The sequence below is a fragment of the Chaetodon trifascialis genome, chromosome 4, assembly GCF_039877785.1.
Source record: "Chaetodon trifascialis isolate fChaTrf1 chromosome 4, fChaTrf1.hap1, whole genome shotgun sequence".
In the NCBI taxonomy this organism is placed as follows: Eukaryota; Metazoa; Chordata; class Actinopteri; order Chaetodontiformes; family Chaetodontidae; genus Chaetodon; species Chaetodon trifascialis.
In genome coordinates, this window is record NC_092059.1 from 18,792,723 (window position 1) to 18,813,217 (window position 20,495).

Genomic DNA, 20,495 nt, shown 5'->3' on the forward strand with positions numbered 1-20,495 from the left:
TATTTCCTTTGTTGGCATATTTGCAGGTCTATTTTTTTTTCTTTACATTTTTTTAATTTCCAAATGTTTTATTTATTTCTTATTATGATTTATTTTCTTTTTCTTTACATACCCCCTTGTTTTGTGTATTGGAAGAGTGTATGTATGTGGTTTTTGTATGACTGTATGTATGTTATTGTTTAAAATGTCAGAAAATTAATAGAGAGTTCAAAAAAAAAAAGAAAGATAAAAAGTTGCCATTGTCACAGAGAGAGATTTTGCTTGTCTCAATGAATGAATGGAATTTGTGTCGAGTTGACGTTAGTTATGCCTGACATGGCAGTTGTGTAACAGCTAAGAGCTCTCCCACAGCCCGGACCACCAAATCCTCCTGGATTGAATGAGAGTGGGTGACAGCTGAATCTGAATATTAACTAGCTGCTCTGTGCACATGACCTCTTAGTGCCAATTTCAACTTTGACCTTCGCAAAGACTGATGAACTGAACTCACTACCGCACAAAGAGCCTGAGGGAAGAATAATGATGTCAGACAAATAGGTGAGAGGGAGGGGGAGGAGGAGAGAGAGAAAGAGGGTATCTACTATGACAGCCAAGCAGGGCTTAGCTGGCAGCCTTAAAGAGACAATGAGTGTAATAACAACACTGTACATGTGTTCAGAAAGCATTTTTGTGTTGCATTGTGTTGCTCACATTATGACAAAACAACAGCGGTAACAACGACATGAACAGAGACACGTTAAGAGAGAGAAAGACAGAGTGATGAAGATTCAGGGAGGAACGTTACCTTCAGTTTTCGGTTCTCCAAAGGCTGTTTCCAAAGGAGGCCCGAATAAGGCTGTGGTGTCCTCCGAGACAGGTGTTTGTTGACTGTTCAACAGACAAAGGACAATATGAAAGAAGCTATGTGACGCAACTGTTACAGAAAGTCACTTTAGGAAACAGCTTCACCGTACATACAAGAACAGATTATCAAACAAGCCAACTGTCTGCGCTTGCTTGGCAAACTGCATTATACAGTATGAGGTACCATTGAATGCTGATAATTTTGTGTTATCATTGATTTAGTGACGTGTGTTACTATAACCCGCTTTGTTTCATCCAGCTAAGCTCTGTTTTCACGATGGTATTAATGTTTTATTTTTTCAATGTGTGCATCGTTGGAAGATTGTAACTGCTATGGCAGCAGCTAATGGGAATCCAATAGTTATTAATTCAATAGTTATTAAGATATGTAAATTAGAAGGATTATGCTGAGCTCAAAATAGCTCTGGAGGTCGTAATGTTAAGTGACAGAGAACACAAACCACTAATGCAGGAGACTGATGTGAAAATAAATATTAATATAACAAATAAAAATAGCACTTGTGTATCCTTCTTGTTTGTGTTATGGCATGGAATAGAGATGGTGGAAGTTTGTCCTTACAGGGAGCGAGGGACAAGAAAGAATGGGTGACATGCACAGTTACAATTTATTCAAGCAGTGTTTGCCATTCTGAGCTGTGGAGAGAGGAATATTCACACCTGACTAAGGTGCATCTGTACAAAAACATCTGTACAAAAAAAAAACACCCAACAGAAAACAGCACTAAAAACTAGCATTCAAAGACACCACAAAAAGAGGAATAACTTGGAATACAATTAGAAACACAGGCATTCATACTAGAAGAACACAAAGCATCGCAGTGTTGCTGAGTAGATAAACACAGCGACGGCTCTACAGAGTCGCTCAAGCCTCAAGTGGCCCTCCAGCAAGATAGACACAATTTTGTATCAAACTTCTTTTTTTTAGTTTTAGTGGAAATGCAAAGGTTGTGCAAAATGTTGTAGTGTTTATGAGCCATTATGTTCGAAACACAACATAACACAGTCCTCTCAAAAACATGGCCTTTGGTTATATCAAGTGTATTACTCAAAGAAGATCCCATCTTTCCATGAGGTCAAGGATTTTTAAAGATTTATTGCTGTTATACACATTTCAGTTAATACTAAAGTAACTCCACATCCCAGTTAGGGTTCCTGCTCAGTGACACAAAACAGAGAGCTGGAGCAGATAGCACAAAGCCTTGAGTCATTATGCAGAAGAGGTTCCAGTCAGACAACAAAAGCGGTGACATTGGATTGAAAAATGAAAAGTGATTCACAGAAAAATCAAATTTTTAACTAACAGGCCCATTGGTCACCTGGTTGATGTGTTCACCTGACCATGACAGAAAAAAGTCCTAATAATGCTTTCTGGTGACATTTAAAAGCTCTAAATTGTGTAACACTTTACACTTTTAACTTTAAAACTAAAACTGTCAAGCAAGTCATCGAGCTCCAGCTCACATTTTGGCACCAATAAATGAATCCATTTCGAGACATCACTATGATCGTGTTATCTGCTGAGAGCATTACCGTGGCAATCACCTCTGTAAGCTTCTATACTGCATTTTACAGCGTGTGTCAAAAGAACGCATAACACAGTTAAACTACTGCACTGCTTTAAAATAATGTGTTTATTATTCAGTACCACCAAAAAGTAAAAGGGAGCCAGTGTCTCAGTCTCATAAAACCAGACACAACTACACAAAACAGGGCGTGGACAAGCGAAAAGCTAGAAAGAAAGAAATGCAAACATACACAGTGAGTTACATACCTGGGGGGTTGTGGTGCTGGGGCTGGTGTGGGGGCCACAGTGGGAAGAGCAGGGACGACACGTCTCGGTCTGGCAATCTCCTCACCTGGAGCCATAATTAAATCTGTTTACCACATCTGTAAGTCACCGTCATTAAAAGAGAGCCTGGCATAAGGTGCAACGAGACTGATACTTACTAGATGTGTTCCTTTTCAAACCCTGTAACATGAAAAAATGACAGTAAAATGTAAAAACCCAATGACATAACACTTAAAAATGTCAACAGCAAAGAGTCATTATGAAGTACAATATTGAATCAATTCTAATATTTCTCTATTAGGCTTCTAAAATCAGCATCCTACAGAGCCCCCTGTACAACAGCTGCAAAACATAAGATATTAATGTGTGGTGGTCCAAAATAATCCATGCATTGAGCACTGATATGATATGACAGAGAGTTCAAACAAATCCTCAGCAGCTACTGAATATCAGATGAAACAGCAAATATATCTGACATTAGGTATACAGTTTCAATTAAGAGGGAAGGTTCCTCAAGTAAACAACTCCAAAATTCAAAGACAATAACATTGTTAGTATCGGGTTAGAAAATGGCAGCTTGGTGAACTGCTGCTGCCTGCAGTGGAAACACTGGAAAGATTTCACAACATGCCTTTGAAGTCTAAAGAAGCCAAGAAGCCCCCGGTACCAGAGAAGGTGTGAGGCTGGCAAAGTTGCAGCATAAGAAAGTTAAATGAGTTTTGTTGTTGGAAAGGCAACAGAACCCTTCGGCTGTCATTTCAACACCTGTGTGTATGCGAGCGCACGTGTGAATTCACCATGAGGGGGACACAAGAGGCCAAGACAGGCAGAGGACAGATAAGGAGAGAGGGAGAGGAGGGGGAGAGACGGAAGCAGATGAGAAGACCCGACGATGGGGAGTGGCTGAAGTAAGACATCAAAGGGCCCAGCTGTCAAAAGTGCAAATTCTATCCCTCTACAGACACCAGGCATGAAGCCATTCAAGAGGAAAAACAAGTACACTAGTGATCTTGAGAATTTGAAGAAATACATTAATGTTATATATAAAAACATATGTTTAAATATAAACATCAAAACAAATTACTTTGTTTTAGTTTGATGCCACTGCCTCAGTGCTGAACCAATCTATGAATTTCGTGTCTTACTCAACCGACTCAAAGGATAAGGTGAGGAGCAAAAGGACACAAGAAGCATGTGTCATATTTTCAGCCTGAGCCCAGGGAGACGGAAGAAAAGGACACTTACCGGGCTACGTCTCTGTGACCAGCAAAAAGGAAGAGAGAAGAGATACCTGGTCAGAGAGTGACAAATCAGTAAAGCAGACATCACACGCATCAGGAGAAGAATGTTGGCCTGGCTGGGTCAGATTTAGGGATAAGGATGACACCATGTCCATAAAGAGGGCCTCATGTGCATGTGTCTTGCTTATGCAGATGTTTGAGCGAAAATGTGACTTTTGAGAATCTTTTTATTTTCAACTGTCCATCCACATCCACGTATTTGATCATTTCTGCCATCTAATCCATCTGAGTTTCCCTTCGTTCCACCTTGTAGTCTCTGATCTGCCTCCTTGGTCTCTTACATTTCTGCTGAAATCTCTCCATCTGCCTGCGTCACATCCACCTCACATCAACCCTCTCTCCCCTCCATCCCTCACTCTTGTGCTTGTTCCAGTTGTGCAGTGAGCCATGAGTGATTAAAGTGATGCAACAAGGGGGCGGGACATGCTGGTGCAAGGGAACCATTTCATTGGGTAAAGTGGGGCAAGACACAGTGCAACACTGTTTGCCATGACCAATCATTGTCTCCCTGTTGTAAGTAAACAGGGAAAACAACAGGAAGTGCTCAGTGTCACAGGCTGTGACCTTTTAGCCTGTGTCAGGGATTAACAATGACCTTTAACACACAGTGTTGTACAGACATGTCGATGTTTAAAACAGACCTCTCACAACAATTGTTTGATACACTTGAAATCAGACGAACAGCTTCTTTTGTTCCATTTGTGACATTCAATAGAGCATCTTTGCTTTTGGTGCCAGAGCTAGAGCTAATGTCACATTTCATATGTGAACAGAGAGTCAGCTGGGCTGTAAAGTGACTGACTTCGCCTCAGGGGATTCTCTGTGTAGACTGAACAGTAGCCGGCTCCACTCATGGCGCACATTATGAAACAGAGTTTCATCGAGAAACACTTAATCATAAAAATAAGATGTTTGCCCACTAAATTAAACCTTTCTGGTTGAGATACCTGTAGACAATAAGACAAGAAAGAAATCATATGTAATGTAAGACCTCGTTTTTTTTGGTTTCTAACATTTTAACTCCATCCCTGAGCTTTTCCTTGCCTCCTCTGCCACTTTTAGTCTCGCTATCTGGACTGAGAACCGGAGGCGCAGGATTCCAGAACCAATTAAAATCAGATTTAAGACGTCTTAGTCAGCGGAAACAACCGAAAGGACAGCGCTCTTGTACTCCAAGTATCTACGTAAACAAATCAACATGTGCCATAAAAATGCTGAACAGTCACACACATGCACACACCATAATCCGCCTATTTATGACACTACAATGAAACACACTCACACTAGAAGAAAAAGCACATATCGTTGGCCATTTGCCCCACTATAAATGCCCAGCCAATAATAAAGCCTATAGTTATTACACACTGGCTTGTCAGCTTGCTTGATCTTGCAACACAGAGCAGATTTTATGGGAAAACACATTTATAAGCAAGCTGTAAGTATTAAGAGGGATTAAAGTGTTACTGTAGCAGTCAAGAAAAAGATCTAAACACAACAGCATGCAAAGCAAAGGCTTACCGGACTCCGCTACAGAGGTTGGCATCATTAGAGGGAGCAAAGGAACACGAGATCAAAGAGAAGTAAAAAGAACAGAGGGGTGGAATAGTTAGAAGACGAGAGGGGAAGGCAGACTAACATTGGCAATGCAAAGCAAAGCATCTGTCCATAATGTAGGCAGTCATCTACATCAGCTGCAATTATCAATACAGACAGATAAAGCTGGTGTAGTACTACGGCTTTTCACTGCATTCAGTCAATCCTTCATCCCTCCACCTACACATTACCCACCACTCATCCTAACATGATGTGAGCACTGAGTACCGGCTATGGTTTTATGTGAAAGAAGCTGTTAACCTGCGTCATCGTGCCCCTCTTACAAGCTTGTGTACATATGAATAATTCATGCAGAGTATGCCAAATATTACCACAGAAATTAAGCTCATATGGTCTGCTAAATACAGCACTCAGTATCTTGGAATGTACCATACTTGGTATGTATTTCAGGTTTTTCACAGCTGGGATAAGACCCTGTCAAGATTTTGCAAATGCAATGTCATATTTACATGCAGAAAACCAGCGTCAAGAGGAAGAACATTAGAATACTGAGTCTTGGTTATTAGTCGAGGGAATCTCAAAGATATTCAAACGGCTGTGGGCTGTTGTCAAGTGTGAGTCTTGTTTTTGAAAATAAGAGCAGGCCATAAATGTTTTAGTCTGAGGACAAAGTTTTACTGGGTTAGTTCGAAGAAAAGGAAGAACTACAAAGAAATGGAAAGAAACAGTGTTTGCTCTTCAAGGCCTGTTAACGTTTGGCCCCTCTTCCTCTTTTCATCAGACCATTTTATTGTCAGCCCAGAGCCAAGGTTACCCAGAGTTGCCAGGGACAGGGAGTGACTGTGTGACTCATGTAATTTATGTGTGAGGGGAAAAGCTCAGCGTAAGCAAACATGATGCTAATTTGAACTGGTAGAGGTGAAGGTGGCGGTTTCATAATCACAACTACAGGCCAGTAATTCCAATGTCATAATCTTGCTTAATATTCAGGTGACTGGACTGCATTATGTGAAGATCTTAGGGAAAACCTGGTCTTAAAGTTTGATTATGAAGTCTGCAATTAACATTTATTTTAATTACTATTACTTCATTTTGTCTTAATAAAAAATCCAAAATTCTAATCTTGATTTTCTGTTCATCAACTGTCACTTCAGCATCATGTTATGATGAAAAAAACGCCCCAAAATGCTCAAAACAACCAACGTCTTCCTTCTGCTATGCATGTGCACACAACCATCATCAGCCATGGAAGGACGCTCACACCTGATCAGGTTAACAGAGCCAGCGGGTGAACACACAGACACTGGATTAAATTATTGAGTCCCGAAGCTCAAATGACCACAAGCAATCTCACTGTACAGCAGACTGACACACAGGCTCATTGTGCCCACTTTCCTACCTGAATTATTCATGGCGGACACCCAAGCTAACTGTCTCCACTGAAGAACGTGGTTAAAAACTAAAAAGGCAGGGTCTCACTGCTGACTGCAGCCTGTCAAAAGGGGATATGTGCTTGAATTTGGACTCATCAACTGAACTGCATCACTCCAAACAAGGGCTTCACACCCTGCTATCTGGCAGTGGTACATCATCAGATGGTGGTGGGACATCTGCCTTGTGTAAAATGACGCTGGACTTAACAGGAGAATGCTGAGGTGACTGACCAAGTATCACAAGCATCACAGATTAACTACGTGGAATTCAAACTAGGGACATGGACCGTGATTTGAGACTAGGGTTCAAACCAGAGACATTACGCACTGTTGCATGCTGGCTCATTAAAAAAACTAGCTGTCATGTAGAGACCCAAGACAACTGAAGCAGTGACCCATTTAGAGTTCCCATTAATAGGTGAAACAAACAGTCGGACAAAGTCGACAGCTCAGTAGACACTGTACCGCCAACATGCAGGGCACAAGGAATGCACATAAAAATATCGAACTGTACATATTAAAAGGCAGTTTAAGAGGATGAAGATTAGAAGGAGGACTGATTCACTCGTACATTATAACCGTGTAAACACAATCACACAGACATCTGTGGATGAGAGCCGGTGGAAAGAGGGCAGGGCTACTCACCAGAGGAGACGGGGACAGGGCTATGTTGCCTATGGAGGCTTTGAGCTCATCGACCGAGGGCACTGATGTTACGCGATCGGCCGGCAGCGGCTTGATCTTGATTTTGAATTTTCTTTTGTGGTCCTCCTCTTCTTCTGACTCATCAGAGGAAAAGAAGTGGGACTTTTTGTTGGTTGTGGGCAGTAGTGCAGCGTCAAGGAAAGCACAGCTCCCTTCCTCAAACAGGCCAGGATTCACTTGACATTTGACTTACATGCTATCATAAAGGCAACTGTGTGACTGTGTCACGGCTGCCAAACTCAGGAACTACAGGAAACTGTGATGAATACGTCATAACAGTCACAGAGAATAAAAAAGAGAGAAACTCAGATGTTTCACTTAAATAAAAGTCGGAATACCAGTGTAGAAATACTCGATCATCAGCAGAATCTAGGAGGGGATGGTGTACGTCGCAATGTGAATGAGGTTTACTACACAAACTGATCAGTATGCACCAATTTAACAAATCCTGCACTAACAATGGAAGCAATCCATTTTTTTGTGAGCAAATGTAACTTGGCAGGGATAAAATAAGACAAATTAATTCCGTCAAACGCTAAATCAAGCAGTGCTGAGGATATCTCCCTCTTCTGACTCATCAGGTCTGATGCTGTAGCCCTCATCATCCACCTCAGGGGAGTTCTGAAACACAGAAGAGCAACTCAGTGTTACTCCTTTTAAATGTTTGTGAGATATTATCAGTGAAACAGAGGATCAGCAGTCTGTTCAAAGGGCACTGTAGGTGAACTTCCCATTGACAAACTGACATTCTGACGATATGTTACAGTGAGATTTCCAGTTCCCTGTTTAATAAAATGTGACCAAATACATATTGACAAAGTCATAATCCGGCTGTAAAATGTGAGCAATACAGCGTTACAAATGATAACAGTCAAACCCATCAACTTGATCTACTATTGTCGGCCACTTTTAACAGGCTTTGTCCACAAACTTGTCAATAGCACATTGATTTTACAATAACACAGATCAATACTATAAGCTCATGCACTGCAAACAAAAACAACACACAACAAATGTTTCTGTTCTGAAGGCGAGCTGGTGCAGACCAAACACTGTTTAATATCAGTACACAAAAATGATCTTCAAACCATTGCTTACATATCTGTCCCAGTCGATGTCCCCGTAGAAGCCATTTGGGGCCCCGTTGGTCTTCTTCTGAGACTGAGAACAGGGAGACACTTTGATTAAAATGATGAGCAGGGATGGTTCAGTATATTCTGCACTATGACTGGATGGGTTTCTATGTTAGCTACTATTCAGCTGAGCTTTGGTGCAGCTAATTCTGCTCCATAAACCTTGATCCTGTGTGCCCTGGATGTCATGTGATGTGAGTCCCACAGTTTCCTATTTTCCTCCCATATGTCCTAATTTGTTTCTGATTTTGTCCTCTTTCACATTCGCAACTCCTAAATGCAGTTTTTGGAATTTTAAGTGTGTTTACTGGAAGCTAAATTGAAAGTGCTCGGTCGCTAACGGTCTGATGATGATGATAAGTCTGGTCATAATCCAAAAACTCTTCAAGCTACCCCAAAGGATTCAGGTGCCTCAGAGCCTCCTCAGAGAGCTTGCGAATGAAAAGATAGCTTAAACAGCAACACTGGCGGCTGACTGATGAGTGGAGGAATGTACTGTGATGTCTATAACCAGTCTAAGCTCTACACTAACTATTCTAAAGGTTAGGTCTACTAAAGAGGACTAGAGCCTAGAGTTCAATACCGATTCAACCTCTTGGGGTTCCTGGCAAGTAAAAAGAACATAGAAAAATAAATAATGTAACTCACAATCTCCAGTACTACATGTGCACAGTGAATATTAATACATAAATGAGTTAATTGGCTGATATGTATTAAATATTTTCTGTTACTTACACCCCCCTCTCTGTCTGGGGACCCGCTGTGAGAATTTAAAGAGGAGAGAAGAAAAGACAGCGTCAAAGTCACTTCACATGTGCACTCCGCGCTCGGAAATCAAGTGGCATTTAGCTGAGCCGAAATGTAAAAGGGGTATTCAAGGAAAACTTTTTCACACCACCATCCCCGCATCACACTCATTCACTCACAAATCACCCTCTCGAAGACATCACAGCACAGAGACATTTTACAGTAAGTCTAAGCGTCTCATGCAGAATGACAAATTGGCTAAACACCCCTCGACAACTATCACGGTTAAAAAAGATTCTGCAAGCTGATCAAGCACTTCATAAATGAGCTAATTGGTATATTGAGTTTTATTTTCATCTACTGTATTTGCATACAGTTTCTTACATCATTTCAGCTCAATGTCACAAGCACTGGATATCTTAAGTATGCCCGTCATAACATGTCATACAGGATGTGTACCGCCAGATTCATTTACACACTACAATGCACAATATACCACTGTGGCTCATAACTGACTGATAGAACCATCAGCTGTGCATGGTTAATGGATGCAGCAGTTTTACATTTCTTTGACAAGACCTGTATTTAATAATAATCCAGTAATTGTTCTTACTTATTCTTATTCTAATCCTTTTACTGTGCTGTAATGTACTGTATATGCATGGCCAGCTGCCATATATCAATTTTCTTCTTAAAAAACTCAATTCAGAGGTTTCAGCCAGCTCTCTGCTCCACTGCACTAACTAACAACTAATGCTCTTATGTTCATAAAGTACACCAGGAAGGAGGATCAGGGCTTACGTGGAGTCATTGTCCTTCTCTTTCTTCCGTATCCCAAAGGCCTTCCTGGTACGTTTTTTCAATCCTGAGGAGAAAAAAAACAGGAAAAGTGTGAAATATTATGTGAAGAGACACCAAAGACACGACTAAAAGGTGGTGCCTGTCGGCTAAAGGGTAGGTGGCATCAGCTGTCCTGCATCTATCATCCTGGAGATTAAAGGTGGCATTTTTATGTATTATTGAGTGACTGGCTGCATCGCTGTGAAGGCGAACGCTGTCCTTCAGAGCTAAAAATGCATTCATGGTCATTGCAAATGGACAGAGAGCCTTACTCAAGGCATTGCTTCGGGATAGAAAATTGATTAGTGCTGTGAAAATCAACACACCAAGAATTTAACAGGAATGGCTTAAAGAGCTGCGAGGACAGACGGCAACCTACTGCAGGTCACACAGCTGGTAATACAGAAAGCTGAAATCCATAATGGTACAAAACAGACGTGAGATCTGAATCAACCATTCAATTACCAGGTCCAGTCCTGAGACTAACTTGGAAAAGCTCTGAGCAATTCAACAAGGCTCACTGTCCTTTCCCTCCACATCTACTGTGCACATGACAGAATTGTTTTGACCAAGGCATCAGCTCTCCAGCTGCTCGAATGGAGCTGCTCACTGGCCGGCAATAAAAAGGATTTTATTAACATTTTTATCCTGTGAAGAGTGGACAGTATGCACATCCATCCACGGTTGGACAAACGCAGCAAACAAAGAAAAAACAGAAGTCTGCAAATTTTCACCACAGATATGCAGATATGCTGTGTGTTCGAGCGTGTCACGTTTCAAATAGAACCAGGATGTTCTCTGAATTAACAGAAGTTTACAAGACACAGTTTACACAAAAGAAGGAAGTTTAATCACAACACGTCTCTAGTTTTTTCCAGCTGTAATACGTGTTAGTATGTTCCATGTTACCAATTCTACTATGCAGTTATGCCAAACCAATAAATGTCAAAAGCTCCTGGCAGATCCTTACCCCAGATGAAAGCCCAGTTGTCCCCCTCCATGTCTTTTTTGATATGACTCTCATTCTTCCAAGTCTTTGTCAGGTCGTGAACTCATCACATCATGTCACAACCAACCGATCTCTTCCTCAGATCATATACAGATGCATGCTGAGCTTAAGAGCAGGAACCTGATGCTACCTCTCACCAAACCACACATGTGAAAACACACACACACACACGCATGCATGCACGCGCGCACACACACGCGCGCGCGCGCGCGCACACACACACACACACACACACACACACACACACACACACACACACACACACACACACACACACACACACACACACACACACACACACACACACACACACACACACACACACACAAGGTATCATGATGCCATTCTTGATCTGCCTCTAGTACTCAAATTCAACACCAGCGCCTCCGCTCATTAATTAAAGACAAATGTCATCATTTCATACAGTTTCTTTACAACACTGATCTTTGCGTCAGCATCAGCCAAGATGGGAAATCAACCCAGAAATGGCTGCTGGCCCTGAGACGTCTCACCCAGAAATACCCTCTTATAGATCCTGCTAACATATTTCACCTTGCATCCTGTGAGCAGCCACAGTCAAAGCTCGAATAAATGTCCCACTGCAGAGGAAAAGCACTTATAAGCACAGAATGAAAGCACATTCACACATACAAAGGCTCGTCCTTGTATACACAAAGGTAGACACACATGTCCCTGCAGACATTCTAAGATCAAATGCAGAGACATGCACATCCCTTCAGAAACTGAGCTTTATGAATATTTATGGGCACTAGGAGATCAGATGTTAGGGAGCAGCTTCTCTTTGTATAAAAGCTACCAAAGTCATTACTCAGAAAAGGAGGAAAAAGAGGATATATTGAAGTGGGAACTGGAAACAGCTGTGGGCTGGAATGACCAAAAGCAATGTTTTTTTAAGCATCTTTTCAAGAACAATACTTTTGTAGGGAGAGTGCTGAAACCATCATACCATTTGTGGGGGTGCTTATGGGTATGTATGTGTATTTTACAGGAAATGTCAACACTTCTGCACACATACAAACACCTTCTCCACATAACTTATATTGGAAAAAAAAAGTACTGAAGGTTTCATTTCCGTGACACCAGACTTAAGATTGCTTCTGTCATTTCTGTGGTTTGTCTTCCTCTCTGATCTTGGTGAGGCATCTGTCGGAGGCCTCAGTATGTGGACCCAGTGTGCTCTCTCAGCCTGTAGCATGATGGAGGGAGCTGTAATTGTTCCTTCAACTAATTGTACAAAGCCTAAAAAGTTTCGACCCTTCAGCTACTGTAGCTACTGTAGTTTCTTTTTTGAATCTATGGAGTCAACTCAACTGCTGCTTCAGTTCATATGTTTATTAATCTATTTTTTGCCCGATGCCATTCAGAAGCAAGTCTTTTCCCACTTGCAGCCCAGTTTAGTGCTATCTGTTGCTTCAAAGTCAAAACAAAGCCTGAATTTCTTCATCCTCCTAAAGGCAAAACACATTTTTAACATTCTGAATTTTGTCTCATTTTAAACTATACTTTCATTTTATTTAATCGAATCTCTCAGCAGAGAATTTCTTTAAACTGACATCTTAATTCCGGCTAATGTTGATGTCTTTAATAAATACCTTTCTTTATTTCCTGCCCATACATTGGCTCCTCTTCTTTTTCTCTGCTTAGGGTCTGTTTCCATCTCCCGTAAATCCAGCATTGCCCCCAAGCAACAGCTGACAGGTTTACAGCTGTGTTAATGAAAGAGTATTTTGTGTGTGTGTGTGTGTGTGTGTGTGTGTGTGTGTGTGTGTGTGTGTGTGTGTGTGTGTGTGTTTGCATGTGTGCACATGGCAGCTGGACCCTGGCCACAAAGAGTCTGTTTTCTGCATTATTATTTCACTGCCTCCACCGATAGACATAGGTAGAGAGCAGCACAGACCCTGCTACCTGCTCGTCTCCATCTTTGTTCTCCTCTGTTTTGCAGCAGAGGTGGGAATAACTGGCACTTATGGTGCAAATTATAAATAACCAGTACCTAAACAAATTCTGATCATTCCAACATTTAATATTTTAACTTCTCTCCATACAAACAGCTCAAAAGGCACACAAAGACCAGAGCAGATACTTTGAAACTGGACTCAAACTATTTGACTGACCAGCATAATTTAATAATCATGCAGTAAATTACTTACTAATCCATGTTTAGAGTACAGCAGGACCTAAATCTGATTGGATGACATTGATGTGAAAGAATACATGAATGTGTATGGCAGGGGTTAATTAACGGACAGGGAAATAACATAGTGTGCGGCACACACTGTTCAATGACTCAATGACTTCCGTTCGGAGGGATGCTAGCACAAGTGCTAACGTAATTAGCAGTCTCTTCTCAAGACACAGTAATGTAATTCTAGGAAAAGCCAGCGCACATGAAGCCAAACAGGACAGGACATGCCAAACCTAAAAAAAAATAAAATAAAAAACATTACAAGACAACTGAAGAGCAAGTGTACACTGACCAGAGATTCAAAAATTTAGCTCTGGAAAGCACCTAAAGAAAGAACACAAAGCCATTTCTTTTTATAGCGTGTCTGTGGGATTCAACGGTAATTTATAGGGGAATTATTTTAAAAGTAATGTTTATCTGGTCTGTGAAAATAGTTTAGAATCTAGGGTTCAGGATAAATTCGGAGAGGTGGGAAGCTAACTTTAGAAAGGGTCAGAAGAAGTGAAAAAAACAAAACAACTCAACATGGGGAGCACCACCCACAGCAGCACACAGTGTATTATTATTATAACTGTGAGGTCCACCCTTCAACCTACAGGAAGAGGCTGGCACTAACACTGCCTTCAATAAAAAGAACCATCTTGAAACACTGCAATTATACCTTTCTCCCATTACATGAGTCGCGCGTACGTGCACTCCAAGCTTTCACAATCAGAGTGCAGATTTACCACGGGAATAAAACCACACTGGTGCTACATATCATGAGCTTTCCACAAACTGGAGCTCAGTGTCAGCTAAATGACTTTCACACAAGCAGCCTATCCCTGAAATGTTCAGTGAAAGTCACTGTGGGTGCACCCTATCTTGACACCATCTAATGAGTGACCTTTGGGCTGATCCTGTCAGGTTCAAAGTTTAGAAAACACGTATATATTTCAGGGAACTCTCAAACAGAAGGGATCAGTCTCTCAATCCTGGCAGTGGATGGGCGTGCAATGACTTGTTGATGTAATGACATTATATTACGCACAACAACAACAAGCATGGCTGAAAGCGAACGTAACATTGCTACCGGCTCCACGGTTTCAAAATAGGGAGCAACTTCAGTAGAGTGGAGGTTGTTTGGTTATAAAAGATCAGGTGTACAACAAATCACAGCTGCATGTAAGCAGTGCAGATGACTGCAACAACAAAAGGGGACGATACAACAAATTTCTTTCGCCACCTCAAATGGAAGGAATCCGATGAGGAGAGCTCAACAGATACTGTCAGTTCTAAACCAAGCAGACAAACTGCACTGGCTCAGTAAAGCATTGGCAAATCTTTGACAAGCTGTACTCTGTAATTTACCATATTGTCAGGAATGTCATCGTCACAGAAATACCCTGAAATCACATCATATTATTTTAAAGCCATGTTGTCATACTTTGCACATGCATGTTACTGCACACACCCACTGAAACGCACTTCTTTTAAAAGCAGATCTCTACTTCCGGGCAGGCAGAGCAGAGGCTGTTTAACAAGCTGCTCCAAAGGGGGAAGAGATGAAGAGGCTCTGTAGGCCAACCAACAAAACACACACACACAGACACACACACACAGCTTGTGCTGCCAGCAACAGCAGAGCAGACCAGGCCGGGCCACTCAAAACTCTGGATGGGAGACCTGTGCTGCTGTGCATAGTAAGTAGAGAGGACAATACTACACCATTAAGATCCACACACAGAGGAGTAGGATGTTTTTAGTACAAATTCGGATGTTTATGGCTATCAAATAGTAATTTAGATATGAGAGCATTCATTTCACTTCTTGAATTTTCACACACATAATTTTAATTTCTCTTTAGAAGTGTTAGAAAAAACATGCTGGTGTATATAATGTGATCCTATGTCATATGCATGTCAGAGGATGCTCAGGTGGAGGAATGACACGAGAGAATTGACGGGTGAAAACGGTGCATCAGGTCATTGTGGGTGAGACATGCTGTTGACTAAGCATGAGGGGAACCATGTGGATGCACTGACAGGTGGGCAGACAGGTTAGCAGACAAGGAGACGAGTAATTAGTAGAACAGGGCGTAGGCTGACAGACACATGAACAAGAAGACAGAATAGAAAAGTTGCAGACGGACAGGCTGAAAGAAACAGCAAGCGGATGAGGAGACAGCAAGCACTGAGACAGGCAGGCATACAGCAGACAAACAGAGAGACAGACAGGCATATTGCACACAGAAGGTTTAGAAGGCTCTTTCGCTGGAGTGACTCATCCCTCCTCCTGGCCCTAAGAGGCAGGAGGAGGAGGAGGAAGACGACGCAGGTGGGGACAGAAAAGCTGCTCCAGACTGGCAGATATACTAATAATGACCTCGCAATGCTGCATGATGCTGAGGCAGAAAGAAATGCTCCACGATCATAAGCAGACACGTGACGTGCAGCTATGTGAACGCAGCCTCCATTTCATTCCGTCCACTGTTTTCACAGACCTGCATGGAGCTGAAAATCTGATCTCAATACTGAAACACATTGTCTAAACAGGCAGAGTACGGGACACTGGAAATACTGGAGATGTAATTGTTTACTAGGGATGTGCTGATGAAAACCATATTCTTCTATTCAGCAGCTATGCAGCACTTTCATGATCATTCAAATATGAGGCAGCATTTCTTAAGATTTTAATCTTCACACACCTCTTAGACAGAGAAATGTCAACTCATTTCAGAGGCTCCAACATTTACAGTAACACAAAAAAGGAAGTGCACATAAAATTATTCAAAGTCTCCCACTGTTGGCCATTATGTCTCTGTTGTGGCACAGGAAGGAAGAAAGTTGCTTATTAAATCTTCTCCTATCTACATTTTCCCTGCTAGTCTCTGCACAGCACTTCTCTGACCTCCCTATCTCTAAACCAAAGTGGACAGAGAATCTGCCAGAAGAGGCCAAGAGGAGAGAAGCCTTCTATGGAAACGTCCCCCATGTCTCATTTCCTGGCAACATAAACAGAATGCCAGGGGGGCATAGCAGAAGAGAAAACCTCCAAAACGGCTATCGACAGGCCTCACCTTCAGCCTCACTGCGTGTTTCAGTAAAAGAGCCTGTGTCGGTGTGGCGGTGGAAAGACAAAGAGACGGTGTCAGTTTGCGTTTGTGCCTGTGGATGCTAAAATTAGGCCTCGACTGTACTGTCCAGGTGGCTGCACAGTCAGCCATCAACTGTAACACTTGCAGTACCAACGTACCCAACATACATATATACACACACACGCACAAGGAATTGGGTAGCACATGTCTGTTTTGCTGCACGGATGTACCCTTTGAAAAAAAAAAAAGATGTTTCATTGAGTGACGTCACCCATCTCTAAAGAAAGTGGGTCAGGGCCAGAAACTATACAGCAGCATGCCGGCAGTTGGTGCAGAAATGAACAAAAGATGCTGGAGAACGGTGGTGATGCATCCATCTGTGCACTTTCTCTGTTTCCACATTGTACCTTTTATTTCATTTATTTATGCCTCTTATTATATACGGATAGATAAATAAGGACATGCATTTAATGAACAGGCGAGGGCATGAATAATCTATATCTATATAATGTATAATATATAATATTTAATGTATAACATGAGAAATGGCAAAAATGTGACTGACTTAAATGACTTAAAGCACATTAGTCAGTTGAAAAAAAGTTGTTCAGCAACAAGACTGATTTTCAATTATTTAAAATGCTAAAAAAATGCATCAAACTCAAACTTTAATGTGAATATATTTTATGTTTTCTTTGACAATAAACTCTTTGACAATAAATTTGGGCGTTTCTACTGAAATGTAAAAACAATACGAACATATCAATTAATGCTCTGGCAAAGCGTGTTTATATTTTCACGGCTGTCTGATATCAAACAAGGAAATATTCACTTAATTGTGAAAATAATGAGCAGATTACTCATTAATGACAATAACCAATAGTTGCAAACTGGGCTGGAACCAGAATATTTGGCATTTTTGCTAGCAATTGTAAGATAATCACCAAACCATTACAGCATTTGGTGGGACAATATTTTCAGCACTTGTCTGTCCATCTCTTCTTCCACCCCCATCATTGTTCTTCATCTCTTCCTCCCACCCTCCCTCACTCCTGTCTCCATAAACAGCTAGCACTCATGTTCCCATCCCCAAGCTCCAAATAGCATCATCCACCAAGGACTGTGTGGCAACTGATCCTGCTACAGGGCCAACAAAATGGCTTTTAACATGGATTTCCAGCACAAAGACACAGGGAGATGATGTATTTTCCACTAGTCTGTCCATTTATTGACACAAGACTTTCATAGATCAGAGAGGCAGACATGAGAACCAAGTGCCCTCTCTCCGCCTCCAGCTGGTCCTCAAAAGTGCTCCTGCTCATGTCACACTGTCACTTCCACGATTTCCTACTAAGTCCTCTTGTTCCATATAGACAGTAATGAATGGTTATTTCTCACCAGATAATGTGATTCATAATGAAGCTGGGTGTTCAATGCATGACTGTCAGCTTGCAAGATTCAATTAAAGATACATGCTGTGAAAGTTTAAGCACATCTCTCAAACATTAGCGAATCACAAATGTGATTTTAAGCTCTCGAGAATCAGCAGGGATCATTGGTTTGGGCTCTTTTTAAAACACTCATAGGTCATTGTTTTTGCCAATTATAGTGGTGTCTCTTCTCCATCTACACACACTGAAATAGTTTGAGGCCTCTAAACTTAACACTGACAGAGCTACAACAAAGGTGGCCTACAGCAGGAGGGCAACATCTTTTATACGAGCCCCTTCAAATGTCTCCAAAGAACAAGTGTATATATGGGTGCTGTCAGACTACACTTGTCAAAACCCATGCTTGGCCTCTGACTCTCCGCAGAGATGAGTCCACAGCTGCTTCAGTTATGTCCTCCTATCAAAACAGATCACCACAGCTGCCACTGAGGGGAAAAAACACCCCAAAAAGTAGAAATCCTGCATTTTCTTTCATCCACATTAATCTGACAGTACCCAGAGATGTCATCTGCAGCTGTCCAGATGAACCCCATTTTCCTTTTATATGCATGCTGCATCTCATAGCATTTTCAATGTTACCCGGCACATTGCCTTAACTGTGGAGTGAGGCTCAAAAATCTGTTCAGCTACAGCAGCTCTCATGCCACAGACGCTGGGGAAAGGAAAAGCCATCCATCTTAGGTCTTTTCCCACATGTGCGCTTCCTGTGCTTGATAAATGGGGCTGTTGTTCCTTATTTCTCATAATAATAGTTCTATTCTCATGCAAGAAATTATCCTGCATAAATATATTATAAAAATGAAAAGAACAAGTTACAGATAAATACATTTGTGTATTTAGAGATACATTAGAATTTACAAAAAAACAAAAAAAAACAACATGTTTTTTTTTTGAACAAATAACACACTGAAAGGATTAGAAAACGACATTGATGGTGACCAATAAGGTGTCAGACTGAGGTGCTGTTTGGCTGCATGACAACAGCCTGATGATCAGTCTCTAAAATGATAACTGGACAGAAACGTTTCTTGCCTCCTTTTGGGACAGTGAGGCCACATGTGACGTCAGCTTGTGCAATATGGTCTGTTTTCAAGGCTAACGCTGCTGTTGTAGCGTTGGCTAGACAACAAAAGTAATTCAAGACACCTACAGATTTGAGTGGAGGAGAATGACAAGTTCACCTTTTCCTCATTGCACTGTCACAGCTCTGACTGTCAGTGTAAATACCACATTAATACACAGCAGCTCAGCAGCAGGAGAGGCGATCAAATAGCTGTGGCTTGGGAATTCAAAGACATGCACACATATGATATAACACATCTACAAATGTAAGATACTATACAAGTACTTCATAGGGTGTCCATTGTGTTGATTTTCTTGGCCTCTGCAGCCTTGTCTTTCTAAAAGCACACAAACCAACCTCTATATGTCTGATGTAAAACACAATTTCCTGAATACCAAATGTTTTCCAACAGGGTGAGAACTTACATTGTGTTTATCATCATAAAATAAGTGAGGCTGCTACCACTAATTCAGTACAACGAAAGTGGACTGTAGCTCCAACTGCACATTAAATAAAAAGGTTCCTGATATATCTGGTTTTCCCGCCGGGGCCGAAAACAGCAAGGACCTTTACCATTGCTACTCTCATTTATTTGAGACTCAAAACAGACATGAGCTCCTAGTCCTCAGTCTGGCTCGGTTACAATCGCGCATTGATCAAGACTCTCCTGGATGTAGTTTTCTGAGGTCAAGCATACAGCATAATTCACACTGACGGAATGAGACAGCTACTATCTAAAGTATATGTTAAGGTTAGGAGATGAACACTGCTGCAAAATGGTGCAACTACAGTACAATACAAACTGCAGAGGGTTCAAAGTAAACTGAACAAAGTTAATATCAAAAATAGATGTATGAATTACCAGCCACAGTAATAACTTCCTGTCATACTGACTGGTAGCTAGTGTTTACTTTAGAACTATGGTTCCTATTTGAGAGTCAAAGAAAAAACCTAAGAGCCTTCCCATTGATCAACACGACCCCACACACATTTATCAGTATGTGGTCTGTGTTTACTGACGAGTGGTCAACCTTTAGATCTCATAAGCATGCTTGTCAGGATTGTCTGTCTGATACAGCAAAGCACAGCAGACTCACCAAAATCAGAGCAGAAATGACAAGCCACATCAATAACATTAATATCAATATATGTATATAATATAGAATAACATACAATATCATTCATATAAGCAATTATAATTATTAATTGCTAATATTACTGATATTGTATGTTGACGATCTCACTGAGAATTGACTCTCTATGGTGGTTTCAGCCACATTTAGCTCAACATGTTGATTTGATGGTCTAACAACCCTCAAAAAAT

The 20,495-nt window shown here is 41.3% G+C and overlaps 1 protein-coding gene across 3 annotated transcripts in view; it reads right to left on the reverse strand.

The window, feature by feature from the left end:
- The window catches only part of sgip1a (SH3GL interacting endocytic adaptor 1a), a 73,672-nt gene that overhangs the window by 18,696 nt on the left and 34,481 nt on the right, over nt 1-20,495 (reverse strand). For 2 of the 3 annotated variants that reach the window (XM_070961546.1, XM_070961544.1), the window contains exons 5-12: nt 10,328-10,391; nt 9,515-9,539; nt 8,745-8,807; nt 8,207-8,267; nt 7,575-7,768; nt 2,812-2,833; nt 2,636-2,720; nt 785-867 (exon numbers count right to left, since the gene is read on the reverse strand). In XM_070961546.1, the coding sequence (XP_070817647.1) occupies nt 785-867; nt 2,636-2,720; nt 2,812-2,833; nt 7,575-7,768; nt 8,207-8,267; nt 8,745-8,807; nt 9,515-9,539; nt 10,328-10,391 (597 nt within the window). Of the gene's footprint in view, nt 1-784; nt 868-2,635; nt 2,721-2,811; nt 2,834-3,898; nt 3,911-7,574; nt 7,769-8,206; nt 8,268-8,744; nt 8,808-9,362; nt 9,384-9,514; nt 9,540-10,327; nt 10,392-20,495 lie in introns of all 3 variants that reach the window. The other variant, XM_070961543.1, reaches the window with a different exon arrangement.